At 43.1% G+C, this 16,118-nt stretch overlaps 1 protein-coding gene and 1 long non-coding RNA gene across 2 annotated transcripts in view; one reads left to right on the top strand and one right to left on the bottom strand.

Moving 5' to 3' along the window:
- Positions 1 to 16,118, bottom strand: part of LOC134505436 (uncharacterized) — a 289,243-nt gene that overhangs the window by 124,752 nt on the left and 148,373 nt on the right. The gene's annotated exons all lie outside the window — the stretch shown is intronic.
- Positions 1,893 to 14,531, top strand: LOC134505428 (acyl-coenzyme A synthetase ACSM5, mitochondrial-like). The gene is made up of 14 exons (XM_063315113.1): positions 1,893 to 2,038; positions 4,878 to 5,101; positions 5,347 to 5,557; positions 5,941 to 6,148; positions 6,519 to 6,662; positions 7,817 to 7,973; positions 8,660 to 8,739; positions 9,670 to 9,793; positions 10,065 to 10,145; positions 11,211 to 11,312; positions 12,586 to 12,713; positions 12,794 to 12,893; positions 13,409 to 13,528; positions 14,406 to 14,531. Exons 2-14 carry the CDS (start codon positions 4,916 to 4,918, stop codon positions 14,514 to 14,516), a joined length of 1,752 nt encoding a protein of 583 aa, XP_063171183.1. The 5' UTR covers positions 1,893 to 2,038; positions 4,878 to 4,915; the 3' UTR covers positions 14,517 to 14,531.

Genomic DNA, 16,118 nt, shown 5'->3' with positions numbered 1-16,118 from the left:
AGGAGAAATCTCTCTGAATATAATGCATGTATGGGGAGGGAGGAATAAAACCTGAGTAGTGTCTTAATTATGAAAGCTTACCACGGAATGAAAGTATTTGGCTCCAGAGGTGATGTTCTCCCTTTAAGTAGCTTAGCCATCCAGATGGTGGAAGATGATAATTTGTTTGTTTTTTCCCAATATTATTATTTTGTGAATCTTCTTTGTTAAAGCATATTCACATCCTTTCAAAAAAAAAAACCAGGAGAAACATGGGCCTGATGGAAAGGCAGATGGAAAGAAAGGCTATGATATCTTGCTGGCAATTTCTGAGAAGCTCTGATAGCCACATTCATGGTGTCCATGAACCTCCAGAGGAGACAGCACAGCAAGTATTGCTCCTCACCATGCTAAAGTGAAACTTCTGAGTGTGAACTGGAATTGTGGCTTATGAAAAAGGTTCACTGTTCCAGCAGTGAACCACCTCAAGCATCTTCTTCACATGCAGAAGATCCTTGATTCGAAATCCCTGAACTGAAATCTCTATTGAGGAGGATCAAGGAGCAAATAAAAGAAACTCTAAACTAGATTGGCAAACCAGAATTGCAGTGTTCTCACTATGCTCCACATCCAAGAAACCAGATTATGATTTAGTATCATGCCCTGGTTCCTACAATATGCCAAGACAAGAGCTGGGCATTTCCAGCAGATTGAACCCAACTGCCCAACTCATTTCAGCTTAGTCTAGCAAAACCAACTCCTGTATAGTTAATTGTTTTTCCCTCTGTCAGATTGAGAATGGATAATACTCCAGCAATTTCTGAGAAGCTCTGATAGCCACATTCAAGGTGTCCATGAACCTCCAGAGGAGCTTGAATGTTGGTCTCCTCACTGTTAAATGGGGACACCACTGTTTTCCACCACTGAGATTTTTCTGGAGTCTGTTGGCATGCCAAAGCTTTTGGCACCTGGATAATGCTATTCCCATGCTAATGCAATTTGCAGAATAACTCTTTCCAATGAAGAAAAGAACAATGCTTTCTTCTTTCCCTAGACACCATGTCTTGGAACTGTACCATTCAAAATTAGCATGTCCAGCCCCTTTTGAGAAACTGTTGATGAATGGGTGGGAGATTTTTAATCTTCTACTCATGCTGATCAGGGCCATATCCCTGAAACATTGAATTTCATCATAATTATTGGGAGCGCTCCATCAGTTGTCCTTTAGCCAGCCTCTGCCACCAGCTGCTTAAAAATAATACCCAGCAACCTCCTTTTCACATTTAATTATCTTCCGTGAAGTTTTCTTGGGCATTCCATACAGGGAAGAATTCAATTTTCATTCCTTGCCAGATTGGAGTTTTCACCACATTTTGGAGTAGGGAAATGAAATATTCAGGGATTGGAGGTGGTGCAAATGTGGGTGTTCACTAGGAAAAACTAGACTGGGGAAATAAAATAAAGAGGAAGTTGGTCTACTACTGTAGAGAGAATTGAAAAAGAGGACCGGGGATGTTAAGGTGAGTGCATTGAGAATAGCAAGTTTTTGGTTAAACTCCTTGGGTTAGAATGCCAAACCCCAGTATGCTATATTATTCAAATAAGGACAGAAGGGAAACAGCTGGTTTTCAGCAGTGTAGTTATGGAAGATTCTGGGGGGTGTAAAAGAAAAGCTTGAAAGTCACATGAAACTTTGGGGGTGAAGGTTGCCCAATGCAGCCACTTCTGAAGTGCCATAAGACTCCCTTCTTCTCTTTTTCCTCCTCCTCCTCCTCCTCCCCATTCAACTGTTAGGTGCATCCTAAGAGGTAGCACATGAGATGGATAAGGTAGTCATTAGCATCTCGGTCATTGCTCTGAAGCCAAGCAGGACTTTGCCCCATCACTGTTGCACCATTCACTGGATGGTCAGTTCAGTCTTTCCCTTTTTTCCTTAAAAAACTCCAGCCCCTGGACACAGATCAGGATGAACAGAGCACAACTGGATGTCTTGGGCAGCTGATGTGAGAAGGCTAGCCAACCCAAGTCTTCTCTTCCCCTTCTAGAATTCTGGAGGCTGGTAAGTTCAAGAGAATGTTTTAGCTGTGTAGTAAATCCAGGATATTCTTCACAACAGCCCCAGAGGGCCTGCCAGCTTTCCCCTTGTCCTCAGACCATGAATGTTTGCAAGCATAAAGTGAGTGAGATACTGTTTGGATTTTTTCTCATTGCTCCTCAAACTTCCTTTAAAGAAAAGGGATGGTAGTTCAGAGGTAATCTGTGTTTTTCAGGCAGAAAGGCCCCAATTTCAATTCTTGGTATCTCCACTCCAGAAGATCAGCTATCAACTAATGGGAAAGTCCTCTGTTTACAGCAACAGAAATCCACTCCTCATGCAGCCAGCAATCCTGGAGCAGAGGAACAAGTCCGGTGTATAACTTCTTAGAATTAGGCAAATGTGTTAAGACCCATCAATAGAGAACTGCAGTTCACCCAGGACAATGTCAACTGCTCCTTTGAAAGAATGTCCAAAGGCAGTGCTGTTTATCAAACTGAGGAAGAACCAGTAGGAGAAAGAACAAACATGTGTATGAAGTCCTTTGCCACGCACTACCTTGCATGGAGCTGAAATTTTCTGGAATTACAGAAGTTGTTATGAAGAGATGCAAAGACATGTTGAAGTGGGATATTCAATATGCATGGGGAGAAATACGCAGAGTATGGGTCCTTTCAGAGAGGGACGCGGTGGCGCTGCAGGTTAAACTGCTGAGCTGCTGAGCTTGCCGATCGGAAGGTCGGCGGTTCGAATCCGCGTGACGGGGTGAGCTCCCGTTGCTAGTCCCAGCTCCTGCCAACCTAGCAGTTTGAAAACATGCAAATGTGAGTAGATTAATAGGTACCGCTTCGGCAGGCAGGTAACGGCGTTCCGTGTAGTCATGCCGGCCACATGACCACGGAAGTGTCTTCGGACAAACGCCGGCTCTTCGGCTTTGAAACGGAGATGAGCACCGCCCCCTAGAGTTGGACACCACTGGACTTCATGTCAAGGGAAACCTTTACCTTTACCTTATGGGTCCTTTCTAGGAACACAGGAAGTATCTGCCCAGAGTCTCAGATAAGACTTTTTTTAGCCCAACCTGGAGGTGGGGAATCCAGTTGGGATCTTCCCTGTCCAGGATGGAAGCTCCATCACCAAATACGGACTGTCCCTAACCCTGTGTAATAGTTCTTGAGTTCCAGCCCTCATGCAAACTGCTCTTGGGCCTTTCTTCTTCCAGATCCTCAAAGGGACAGTTGGTTCTTCTAATCTAAAAGGAACAAATAGAAGGAAATTCAGAGAAAGGATGAAACTGTTCCCTCCCTTGGTTTTAGTATGGTCCTGTGTGGCAAAGCGCCATCTAGTGGTGCCTTTTGGAAGCAGCTTGACTTTTCAACCATAGTTCTGAATTTGAAGCTGGCAAAGTTTTGGTGGCTAAGGGCTGCAGTGAATGTATAGGGGGGAATGACAGACACAAAGTATACATTCCCATTTCTGGGGAGTTTATTTTTCCCCCTTTGTATCTGAACCATGATACATTGAGATTTACATTGTATTTACTCTACAACCTGCATCTGCTTCCCACTTTAAGAAAGCAGGAAATGGTGCAATTAATTTTTCAGTAATCATGGTTACTCAGAATCAGGTTGCTGGAGCCTTCATGGTGACTCCCATCCCAAGCATCAGCCCCACAAGGTAGACCAGGTCAGGAAATTGACTCTTTCCCTGTTCCTCTATGACAGTGTTTCTCAACCTCAGCAAATTTAAGACTTGTGGATTTCAACTCCCAGAATTCCCCAGCCAGCATGCTGGCTGGGGAATTCTGGGAGTTGAAGTCCACAAGTCTTAAATTTGCTGAGGCTGAGAAACAGCAGTCTATGGTTTAGAAACCCAGTCTCCCATTGTCCTAAACTGGTTGATGTAGCAGTAGAAATAGGGAAGACCATCTATTACAAAAATTCAGCCTCGGAGGAGTCATAAGATTGGAGGTCATTGTGCAAGCTTTGTTCTGCTCTCTACAACAGCATTGGAGGCCTGGGGTTGTGGGAATGCAGCTCTCCCAGAGCCTTGATTATAGCTTTCCAGGGGTCATTACAAAATTGTAATCTTCAGTGTGACATAGGAAAATTAAGAACTATAGGAAGGAAAAGCCACCATCTTCACTAGTTTTCAGTTACATTTCTGTGTAAATGAAAGGAAATGAAGGGTAGTTTTTCTCCTTAACTGTTTAAAGGTTCCAATAAAAGAATCTCTATAGCTCAGGATTGAACTGTGGAGTCCTTGGTGCTCTCTGAGCTTGGTTGTTGGCTTGCAGACGTTTCATTACCCAACTAGGGAACATCATCAGTGCAAGGGAGTGTGGGGTCCGCTCCCTGTTTATATGCAATAGTTTGCCCTGCCAGTTTTGGTGTAGGTGTGGTGTTCTCCTTGGTGTTTCCTTGATTCCAGACTGTCATTTACTGCTTGATGGTTTGTCTGTGTTGATAGTTCCTTGATTAGGGTATTGTTTAAAGGTTAGCATGTTTAAAGGTTAGCATGGCCTTCACCACAGAAAGAAGTTGTGAAATAGGCTAGTATTTGGTACAAATTCAGTTCAAGGCTTCATTGACTCCTCAGAAGAATTCATGTCATCAAATCAAATCAATCTCTTTCAGGTCAATCTGACCATTTGCATGTGGGTAATAAGGCATATTTCCCAATGGAATCAAATTGAAATAAGTCAGTATGTTGGAGATGCATAGATCATCCTCATTCTACTAAGAATCCGGTAGCTTTATAAAGATCTCAGGGTTCCCTTCCCTTCCCTTCCCTTCCCTTCCCTTCCCTTCCCTTCTTCATCCATTCACCAACTTTCCTTTCCTTTCCTTCCCTGTTCTTGCAGGAAAACCAGCCATTGATCATTGATCCCAAGCTGGTGTCATGAAACACCTAGTCAAATGTTTTGGGGGTCTGCAGTCTCCTTGGGTGGTACTTCAACAAACAAAGAGATATGTGGCTTCTTTGATCCCATCACATTATGAAGCTATCAATCTGGGCAAACAGGAAGTGCCTGAGTTCTTCAACTTTGCAAAAGATGTGGTGGACCAGTGGACCCAAGAGGAGAAGGTAATATTTTCCACTCCTTGGGGGGACAGGACCACAACTAGGTAGGAAATGAAGTTATGGTTGGAAGCATGCAAGCTTTGATGTCCCCTCTGGATCACAGAGGGGAGAGTTGCTCCCCAGTGCCAGTTTCTTTGCTTCCTGGTTAGCTGTTCTTTTCTTTTTCAGTTGATTACAAGATCTTGTTTGGATTAGGGTACAGTTCACCTACCCCTCCTTGTATTTTAACTTCTTGAGTTGTCCACCAGGATGGAAAGAGATCTCACAACCCAGCTTTCTGGTGGGTCAACAGTCAGAGCAAAGAGGTGAAGTGGAGCTTTGAGGAGCTGGCTTTCTTGTCCCGAAAAGCTGCCAATGTCCTCTCTGGTCCCTGTGGCTTGCAAAGAGGTGACAGGATCATGGCAGTTTTGCCCCGTATTCCAGAGTGGTGGTTACTAATTCTGGCTTGCATACGAACAGGTTAGTAAATGTTATGGGGAAGAACACCCTCACCTTCTCCTTCCTAAGAGTGCCAGTGGACATGCCTACCTATTTGTCTCACAAGGATTTGGTAGGGTAGGGTAGGCTGAGCAACATTGGGAGGCTCAAACACATCCTATGAGCTTAGCAATTAAGCATTTGTAATTGGGTTTGTCTGTATCAACATTTCCCAACTTGAGAAAGGCCCAGTTACCTTGATATGTTGGACGAAACTCTCATCATCCCTGGCCATGTTGGGAAATCCAACATTAGCTGGCACCAAATAGAGGAAGCCTACACTAACTTTACTTTTGTATACTATCCATAGCATGGACCTTTCAGATTGGTTTCTCCGATCACTTTCTTCCCTGCTTCTTTCCTAGGGGTTATTTTTATTCCTGGAACATCCCAGTTAACAACTAAAGACATTGCCTATAGGATGGAAGCTTCCAAAGCCAAATGCCTGGTTATGACTGATACATCAGCTGCTGGAGTGGATTCAATCATATCGGAATGCAGATTTCTGAAAACCAAGCTCATTGTGTCCGATAGAGGCAGAGATGGCTGGCTGAACTTCAGTGACTTATTCCAGTATGTATTCCATTAAAATCACAACTGTATCGCCATCTTATGGGTTGGAGTATTATTTTATGAGCTATTTTTATAGGACAATATAAGAACCAGGGCTGGTTCTTTTAACAAGCAGCCCACATTCCTAAGATCTGGTTCTAAATATCTGCATTGCATTCTTGACTAAGATGCTCTGACTTTCTTGGAAAAGTTACAGATGCTACACTCCAGATGTTGAGAAACTGCCCAAAATTCCATTCATGATGATAGATGAAGGATGATTGATAGATGATAGATAGATGATAGATAGATCACAATTGTGAAAGACACCCCCCAAAAAAATGTTCCACTCCAATTGTTGCACATCAATACCCATCTGATTGTTTTTAAGAGCAGCCTCTGGGGACCATGACTGTGTCAGGACAAGAAGTGAAGAGCCAATGCTGATCTACTTTACAAGTGGAAGCACTGGGTCACCCAAAATGGTGGAGCAATCCTACTCCAGTTATGGCATTGGATTTACATCCAGTGGCAGGTAATATCATTGCATGTGGTTGAAGTCCTGGATGGATGATTTCAGAACAAGGCTTTAATTGCACAGTTGCTGTTTTTTATGAGGTTCCAGAGTCTTTTGCTTCTTCTACCTTTTTTTTCCCCAAGAAGATCTATTAAGAAAGATAAGATAGAATGCCTTTGGGCTGGTAATGTTAAGAAATCTCTCCATGGAAGCACCTTAGATGATAGCAAATATGGAGTTACATGAGAGATTCATTTGTATTCGGGTATGAAGAGCCCTGAGGGATGGAAAAAATTGAACTGATATGACAGTAGGTCAGGGAGAAAAGATCTGGAAATTCTGCAAAACCCAAAGTTTAACTGTTAATATCCAATCTGTGAAGCAACGTCTAACTCAGGGATTCTCAAGCAGTGAGTATCCTGCCTGCTGCTTCAAGAGATATGGGAGATATATATGATAAGTTTCACTTTAAGGCTGCCAAAGCATGACTTCGGGGCAATGTCTGGGGCAGGGTTTCTCCACCAGGGTTCTGTGGCACCCTCGGGTTCCACGAGAGGTCCCTTGGGGTTCCCTGGGAGATCGTGATTTATTTAAAAAATTATTTCAAATCCTGGCAACTTCATATTCTTTATTTTTAGTTGAAGAACACTGTGAATGCATGTGTACAGGCCTACCAAGAAACGAATATAATAATTTTGTAACTTCTGGCCTATATCTGAGCCTGAATGTGCAGGGGTTCCCCCAGGCCTGAAAAATATTTCAAAGGTTCTTCCAGGGTCAAAAGCTTGAGAAAGGCTGGCCTAAATGTATGAGTTTACAAAATGAAAGATGGAGATTGGGAGGATGGGATGAGGACAGGAAACATAGGCTTAAAACTCTGGAGATAAAATCCAGCCAATATGAATCTAAAGGTCTGGACAGGGCTTTCGGTGAGCAGAGTTCCCAGCAAATGGAGCAATATTTGTTATATAGAGAACAATACTTCTTTGCATTCAACTTCCAATTGTACTTTTATTGCAGTGGTCCTATCCGTGGAGAGAAGAATTTTGAATCTGACAGCTTTCCAAGAGAATTCTGGCCCACAGAATTCTGGAATTGTCATCCCAAATTCTCCAGTGGGAACCAGATTGGGAGAATGCCAAATAACAGATACATTATTTTCTTTTGAGCAGGCACTGGATGGATCTGTCTCCTTCAGCTGTGTTCTGGAATACATCAGATCCAGGATGGGTAAAGACTGCCTGGAGCAACTTATTTGCCCCCTGGATTCATGGGTCATGTGTCTTTGTACACCATCTGCCACAGTTTGAACCTACGGTCATATTAAATGTAAGCATGCCCATTTATGTGCAAATTACATGGAAGTATATAGAAGTGATAGGAAACTGGGGGTCCTCCAGATGTTGCTCAACGACAATCCATTATATCCCCAGCCATCATGGCCTATAGAGATGAATGCTGGGAACTGTAGTTCACCAATACCGGGAGGACAACAAGCACCTTAACTCTGAGATATATTATACTGTATACACTTACCTGGGAATATTAACCTCTAGGAAAGTTGGCAAAGAAAGTTCTGGAGTATTTATAGAGAAATCTCAAAAAAAAAGCTATATAGAAGACATCAAAATAAAAGAAGTGCTTCGCCTAACTTAGTTCCAACTTACTAGAAATAGTCCATTCATTGTTCCTGCTTTGATTCTGTGTGATTTGCCCAGTTGAAGTCACCCTGACAGGGTTCACATCACATACAGGAATGGGGCTGGATAATTAATGGTTCAGTGGCTTGTAGAAATGCAGGCATTGACTAAGCATCTTGTGTGAACCAGGCCAACATTGCTGGGCATAGAACTTTACGCAGATGCAGCAACTGTTCCTAAACCTGACTGTAGGATTTAGCATGTTGTATGAACCCAACCCTGCATATCTTAAACTTCAAGATGGGTCATTTCCATCTTGCAGTACCATGTGTCAAGGATATTATGCTTGATTGCATATTCATTTTCTCCATCCAGACTCTGGTAAAGTATCCAATCACCACTTTCTGCACAGCTCCTACTGCATATAGGATGTTGGTTCAGCACAATGCCACCAGGTACTTTTTTTTTGCCACAAAGCTTGAAAAATGAGGGCAAGAATGTCAACAGGAAAATGGAAAGTCAGGAAATTTAATGGAATTGTCTAGGTTTTTCCTCTGTTGCTCAAGAACAGTGTTTATTTATTTATTATTTATTTTATATCCCGCCTTTATTATTTTTATAAATAACTCAAGGCAGCAAACATACAAATACTCCTTCCTCCTCCTATTTTCCCCACAACAACTACCTTGTGAGGTGGGCTGGGCTGAGAGAGAGGGACTGGCCCAGGGTCACCCAGCTGGCTTTCATGCCTAAGGTGGGACTAGAACTCTCCTGCCACGCCTGATTGGCTCTTGGGCTGAGAGAGAGGGACTGGCCCAAGGTCACCCAGCCAGCTTTCATGCCTAAGGCAGGACTAGAACTCATGGTCTCCTGGTTTCTAGCCTCGTGCCCTAACCACTAGACCATACTGGCTCTGGTGTTCCTTGTTCCATGAACTTGCATGGGAAAGTTCTTATTTTCTCACTAATTTCCCAACTTGAAGGATTCCCCTCTTAAAATTTGGGAAGTTTGATTTCCCAGGATTGCCTTTTTGCACAACTGAATGGCTATCCCATGTAATGGATATGTCTTGAATTATGAAGGAGGTGTGAATTTAAGGGTTATATCCATTGCTGGACCCCTTTAATCTGAGACTTGAATTTTAAAGCCAGATAAATAGGTGACACTCAAGCTATCCTTAGCTGCTAAGATGACCTCAGATAAGTATAAATCTTCTTCATGTTGATCTCCATTCCTGGTGATGCAGCAGTATGGAGATTGATGGTTGTCTTCTTAGGGCAGCAGAGGTCATATTTCCTTCCAAATGTATGCAAAATCAACCCACTGGAGAAAAAAGAGAAGAAATCCAAAAAGTGCATTATTTATTGTCTTCATTTCTTATCAAGCTATAAATTCAGAAGCTTGAAGCACTGTTTGACTGGAGGAGAACCACTCAATCCTGAAGTGTTTGAGCTGTGGAAAAGTCAGACTGGGTTGGATCTCCATGAAGCATATGGACAAACTGAAACGGTATATTCATTCCAATAGAAGAGAATCTCTGTAGCTCAGGGTTGAACTGTGGAGTCCTTGGTGCTCCCTGAGCTGGGTGGTTGGCTTGCAGACATTTCATGACCCGACTAGGCAACATCATCAGCGCGAGGGAGGGTGGGGTTGGCTCCCTGTTGATATACAGTGGCCTGCCCTGCCAGTGATGGTGGGGGTGTGGTTTTCTCATTTTCATTTCCTCAAAGGTTGGGTCTGATACCACCTCCTTGATGTGACCAGGTCCTCTCCCTTACAGGTAACAATCTGTGCTAATGCCAAAGGAATGAAAATTAAGCCAGGCTCAATGGGGAAAGCATCGCCACCCTACGATGTCCAGGTAGAAGGACAAATTTTTAAACGTAGGCTGTTTTTATGTTGTGGTTGTTAATGTCACAGTCTCTGTGTCTTTATTTTATGCTGATCAACCAAAGCAAAAATAATGCACTGTGCTGCAAATGTCCTGGACTGGTGATTCAGAGGATGAGTACATTCAGAGGATGATCCTGGATGTTGATGGAGAAGTTTAGTTCAAACATCATCTTGAGGGGTACAGATTCTCACCCCATAGTTATTTTTCTGATACCAGGAATACCAGTGCTGTAGTGGGATTTCTCATATGTCCAAAAACATGAATATATTCATTTAATTTATTCAGTTTAGGCACCACCCAATTCCAAACTGACTCTGGGTGTGTTCAATAAAACCAAACAAGAATAGGAAATACAGGACAATATAATTCAAAAGAATAAGAAAGAAAGTGTTTTAGCCTCCATTTCTTGGAATACAGGTAGTCCTCGACTTATGATCACAACTGGGACTGGAATTTCCATCGTAAGTCATTGTGGTCATAAGTCGAGTCACCACATGACCAGACTCCGATTTTACAACCATTTTTACGGTAGTCATTAAGTGAATCATGGGTCATTAAGCAAATCACCATGGTTGTTAAGCGAATCCAGCTTCCCAATGGGCTCTTTTTGCTGGAAAACGGCAAAAAAGGTCACAAAATGCAATCACGTGACTGTGGGATGCTGCAACAGGTTGTAAATGTGAACCAGCTGCCAAGTGCCCAAAATGCGATCGTGTGACCGTGGGGGGAGGGTGCAGCATTTGGCAACACTCAGAAGTGCTTTACAAGCCGTAAAGCACCCATCCTGAGGCTGTCGTAACTTCAGACTGTCATTAAACAAATGGTCATAAGTCGAGGACTACCTGTAATACCACAGTTACAAAAACCTTGTAACAAGCTTATCTGTTGTTATCTTATCTCTGTGTTCCAACAAGCCACCAAGGACTATTCTAACCTCTCAGATATGATCCTTGGTTTCCATCATGAACATGTTGCACGTTCGCAATAACGAACAAATGCATTTGAAAAAATACTTTGCTTTTCTTTCTGAAGATTGTTGATGAGCAAGGAAATATTCAGCCACCAGGGAAAGAAGGGGATGTCGCTATCAGAATCAAACCCAAGCGGCCGTTCTGTCTTTTCTTGAAGTACGCAGTAAGTATTATTTTTAGTGTGCACTTCAGTCAATATGATTAGTATGCGCTGATTCAAAATTTTACTTTATGCCTTTGCTGGTGAGAATGGCTGGATTTCTTTCAAGGTTTTGATTTCTGCGATGAAAAGGTTTCTTCTGTGACAGACAGAATAATTTGTCCAGGCTGTATTTAATTCTCACTAAGTTCTGACGGTCATTTTTGAAAAACAAAGGCTAGCATCAGAAATTGGAAGTGTTGGGCTCTTTTTAACATTTATGTTCTTCAGGGAACTCAGCTCCTTTGCTGTTGGGCTGAGTGGTATAATGACTGCTTGTGCTCTAGACTTAATGATTTTGCGGATTCCTTGGACATATTACAAGTCCTTGCTTAACGACCACAACTGGGACTGGAATTTCAGTTGCTAGTGATGAGGTTGTTAAGTGAATCCAACCCAATTTTATGACCATTTTTGCAGCAGTCGTTAAATGAATCACCACAGTCATTAAGCAAATCAAGCGGTTGATTTTGCTTGCCAGAAGCCAGCAGGAAAGGTTGAAAATGGTGATCATGTGACTGCAGGATGCCACAATGGTTATACAGTAAGGGCGAGGGCCAGTCATAAGTCAGGTTTAGTGCCGTCGTAAGTCCGAACCATCACTAAACGAAAGGTCATTAAGTGAGGACTACCTGTATGTGTGTTGCTTCAAAATATAGCAAGCCAACCCTGCTGCATTTGTAGAACTTCCTGCTTATTCTTCCAAATGGGACTTTGGACATTGGCCTCAAATTCCTGCTTTGATGGCTGTCTTCTTAGCTCTCCTGCTGTTTTGGAACAAGTGGGCTATGCCAGTCAATGTGGAAATAGAGCTGCAGAATCTTTCCTTTCTCCTGTCCTCTCACATTCCAGTGAGGTGGATTGGCCTGGGTGGAAAGTACTGGTTAAAAGAAATAAAAATATCTAGTTTGATCCCCACCAGATTCATACTTGCAAGGTTCTGTCAATGCAGCTTTACGATGAAGTAGAATTGGTTCATCTGGTTGTGATTCCCACCTTCTTTACCCTGCCAGGCCGACACAAGACACTTGTCCAAACAGAAGGATCAGCAGGGATAAATTAGATCGACCTTCCTGTAACTCGGTGCCTTCCAGATAGGTAGATCTCAACCCTCAGAGTTTTCAGCAAAGGCCACACTGGCTGAGGAATTCTCAGAACTGTAGTGCCCATAACTGGAGGGCATTGAAACTGGAAATGTGGTGTTAGATGTCCTGGAATCATGGTTGGTTCTTTCCAGGATACCCCTGAGAAAACTGCAGTCACTGAACGTGGGGATTTTTATATCACTGGCGACCGAGCGGTAAAAGATGAAGAAGGCTATTTTTGGTTTGTTGGGCGGGCAGATGATGTCATCAACTCTTCCGGGTAGGTTCCCTTCCCTAGGGCTTGGGTGGTTTCTTTCCCTTTATTCTCAGAAGGGTCAGGAATGACGACGTCTCCCCTAGATATCGCATCGGCCCTTTCGAAGTGGAGAGCGCTTTGATTGAACACCCAGCAGTAGTCGAATCAGCTGTTGTCAGCAGCCCAGATCCTATCAGAGGAGAGGTAAGCATGGCCCTTATTCAACCAATTATCCAATAGAAGAGAATCTCTGTAGCTCAGGGTTCAACTACGGAGTCCTTGGTGCTCTCTGAGCTGGGTGGCTGGCTTGCAGACGTTTCATTGCCCGACTAGGGAACGTCATCAGTGCGAGGGCGGGTGGGGTTGGCTCCCTGTTTATCTACAGTAGCTTGCCCTGCCATTGTTGGTGCAGGTGTGGTGTTCTCCTTGATGTAGGGTACTGTTCTCTGCTTGTTTGTCTGTTTGATTGTTTGTCTCCTTAGTAGTTCCTCGATTAGGGTATTGTTTTCTGCTTGATTATTCATCTGGTGTTAATCCTGGTGTTGCAAGCAATCGACACCCAGATAAGCAAATATTAACACCAGGATTAACACCAGATGAACAGTCCAGCAGTAAACAATACCTTAATCAAGGAACTACCAACTCAGACATTAACATTAATTGACTAATTTTGGAACCCGTTCCTCAAAGCATTTACTCCTGCGTTTGTCCCCATACAGGTGGTGAAAGCATTTATCGTCTTGTCTCCTGCTTTTTCATCCCGCAATCCAGAGGAGTTAATCCGAGAACTCCAGGATCACGTGAAAAAATCTACAGCTCCCTACAAATATCCCAGGAAGGCAAGTCTCACTGAGAAAGGTGCAGAAGAGAAGGATCAAACTTTGGGGATGGCAAACAATTGAGGACTATTTGCCTCTGGATTTTTGAGTTTGTGCTTGGCTGCTTTGGAAAATGTAGCATGGATGGGGTGTCTGCGAGGTACGGTGTCAGCCCTTCAAGGTAGACCAGACTAGAAAACCAGTCATGAATACTACCACTACTTTTATTATAAGGTTATAGTAACTCAGAATCTTACAATGCCCCCCCCTCCCTTCCTCCCTTTATCTTCAAGAGAAACAGGAAGGGTCTTCCCTGAGACGCTTTCTCAAATTACATTTCTGCCTCAGACTCAGTCCTCTTTTATCTGACTCTTGTCTTGCTTGTAGCGCTCTCTCCTGTTCCTCAAGGTTATTCCTTCTGCCCATTACATGTGGTCAAAAGAGTCAAGATGGCGGCTGCAGTGCTGTGATCAAAACTAGGAGCTAGGTTGTGGCCACCTTTTTGACTTTTTTTACCATACCCTGTGGACACTCCTGCAGCGTAGGGTTACATAAGCCTATGGGGTGGTCCAGCATGTAGGTTATGGGACTTGGGGGTCTGGTTTATAAGCTTTTCCCTACAAGTGAAAGGACACTTCTGCAATCTAGTCTTGTGTTTGAATTGGTAAACAAAGATGCCCTCAAGTTGAGGATAATTTATGGGGACTGAATCTAGGCTGGTTTCTTGGCAGTGTTACCTAAGTGATTTCCTATTGCCTTCTTCAGCTTTTTTTTAACTTCCCTGTCTAGCCAACAACCCTGGGATTTCCAGGTGGCCCCCATCCAAAAGTCACTGAGGTTCAGTGCTGCCACCAAGGGGCAAAAAAAAAAGTGTTTTTTTTTTAATTTCCCCAAACAGATTGAGTTTGTTCAAGGACTTCCGAAAACAGCAGCTGGAAAAATTCAAAGGAGTATCTTGCGGAAACGAGAATGGGAGGAAGTCAAGCATCAGCTGGAGCTTTGCAAATAAAACCTATTCCCATCACCTGCTGCCTGATGTTCATTCATTCATTCATTCATTCTGTTATTCCAAGCAAAGCGATTCCTTGCAAAAAGGTTTTAAGCCATCTCAAGTTTGGGGTCCTGGGTGGGTGGCACTCAGCAGGTCGCCTGAATCCCATCTGGTTGATCTGGGTGTGCACTGGGCAAAGGGAGGCAATCAGTGAATTCAACAAAGGCACTGGCTAGTCTTCGGTAGCATTCATGCAATGGCGGTCTTTGAGTTCACACGATATCAGTCTGAATCAGTGTTTCTCAACCTTGGCAACTTTAAGATGGGTGGACTTCAACTTCCAGAATTCCCCAGCCAGGAACTCCAATTCTGGGAGCAGAAGTCCACCCATCTTCAAGTTGCTGAGGTTGAGAAACACTGCTCTAATGTGTAGGCAAATTCAATTCTCTGATTTAAGGAACACTGCACCTCCCATCCCTTCTATTTTCATTTCTTGAGTTGTCCACTATATATAAATGTAAATGTAAAACACCCAGAGTCGCTCTCTGAGTGAGATGGGGAGGAAATAAATTTCATACGTACGTACATACATACATACATACATACATAAAATGTGAATAAAATGAATTGAACTGAATGTTTTCCTGGCTTGGGCCACTGTTCTCTGGCATGTTACTCAAAGGATCAGTGTGGCCCTCAACCCTAGTAATCCCCCTTTTTTCTAGATACTCATAATCTGACAATGTAATAATCTCTTCAAAAAGAGATTATTACAAAAAGGTTAATGTTGATCTTTCTCCCCACCCCCTTTTAAGAGGTGGACAAGGCTTCCTATTTCTAAGACTTTGAAAGTTTAGACTTGTCTTCTGTAACTGGATGCTGTCCAATTGTGTGGGTTTCAACTCCCACAATTCTATGCAGTAGTTAAGTTGGCTGAGGAATTCTGGGAGTTGAGGTCCATACTTCTTGATACTTCACACTCAGACTGGAGAAGGCAAGTCTAATCTGCCATTCTGTGAGCTGATCTTTCTTGATGGGCCATATGGGAACCAGGTATGGCCTGGTCATAACTATACATGATCCACCCATTGGACAAGAAACCATGATGACCATCAGCAGCTCTGTAGATTTGGGGCAAGGACCACTATATTGGGATTTCAGCTACTGAAAAGAACCACTATATTGGGATTTCAGCTACTGAAAAGAACCACTATATTGGGATTTCAGCTACTGAAAAGAACCACTATATTGGGATTTCAGCTACTGAAAAGGACCAGTATATTGGGATTTCAGCTACTGAAAAGGACCACTGTATTGGGATTTCAGCTACTGAAAAGGACCAGTATATTGGGATTTCAGCTACTGAAAAGGACCACTGTATTGGGATTTCAGCTACTGAAAAGGACCAGTATATTGGGATTTCAGCTACTGAAAAGGACTACTGTATTGGGATTTCAGGTGTTGTCAGTAGCCCAGATCCCATCAGAGGAAAGGTACATACTACAGTTCTATGAGCAGCAACACAACAGCCAGTCCAAACAATCATTGTGTTACCCTAAAAGCCATTAGCTTCTTCTTTTAACCAAAAGCAATGAATTACCAATGCCAGCTGTGAGATAG

This window comes from Candoia aspera, chromosome 14 (assembly GCF_035149785.1).
Source record: "Candoia aspera isolate rCanAsp1 chromosome 14, rCanAsp1.hap2, whole genome shotgun sequence".
Lineage (NCBI taxonomy): Eukaryota > Metazoa > Chordata > Lepidosauria > Squamata > Boidae > Candoia > Candoia aspera.
The sequence above is the reverse complement of the archived record's forward strand: the minus strand, read 5'-3'. Positions and strand labels throughout refer to the sequence as shown.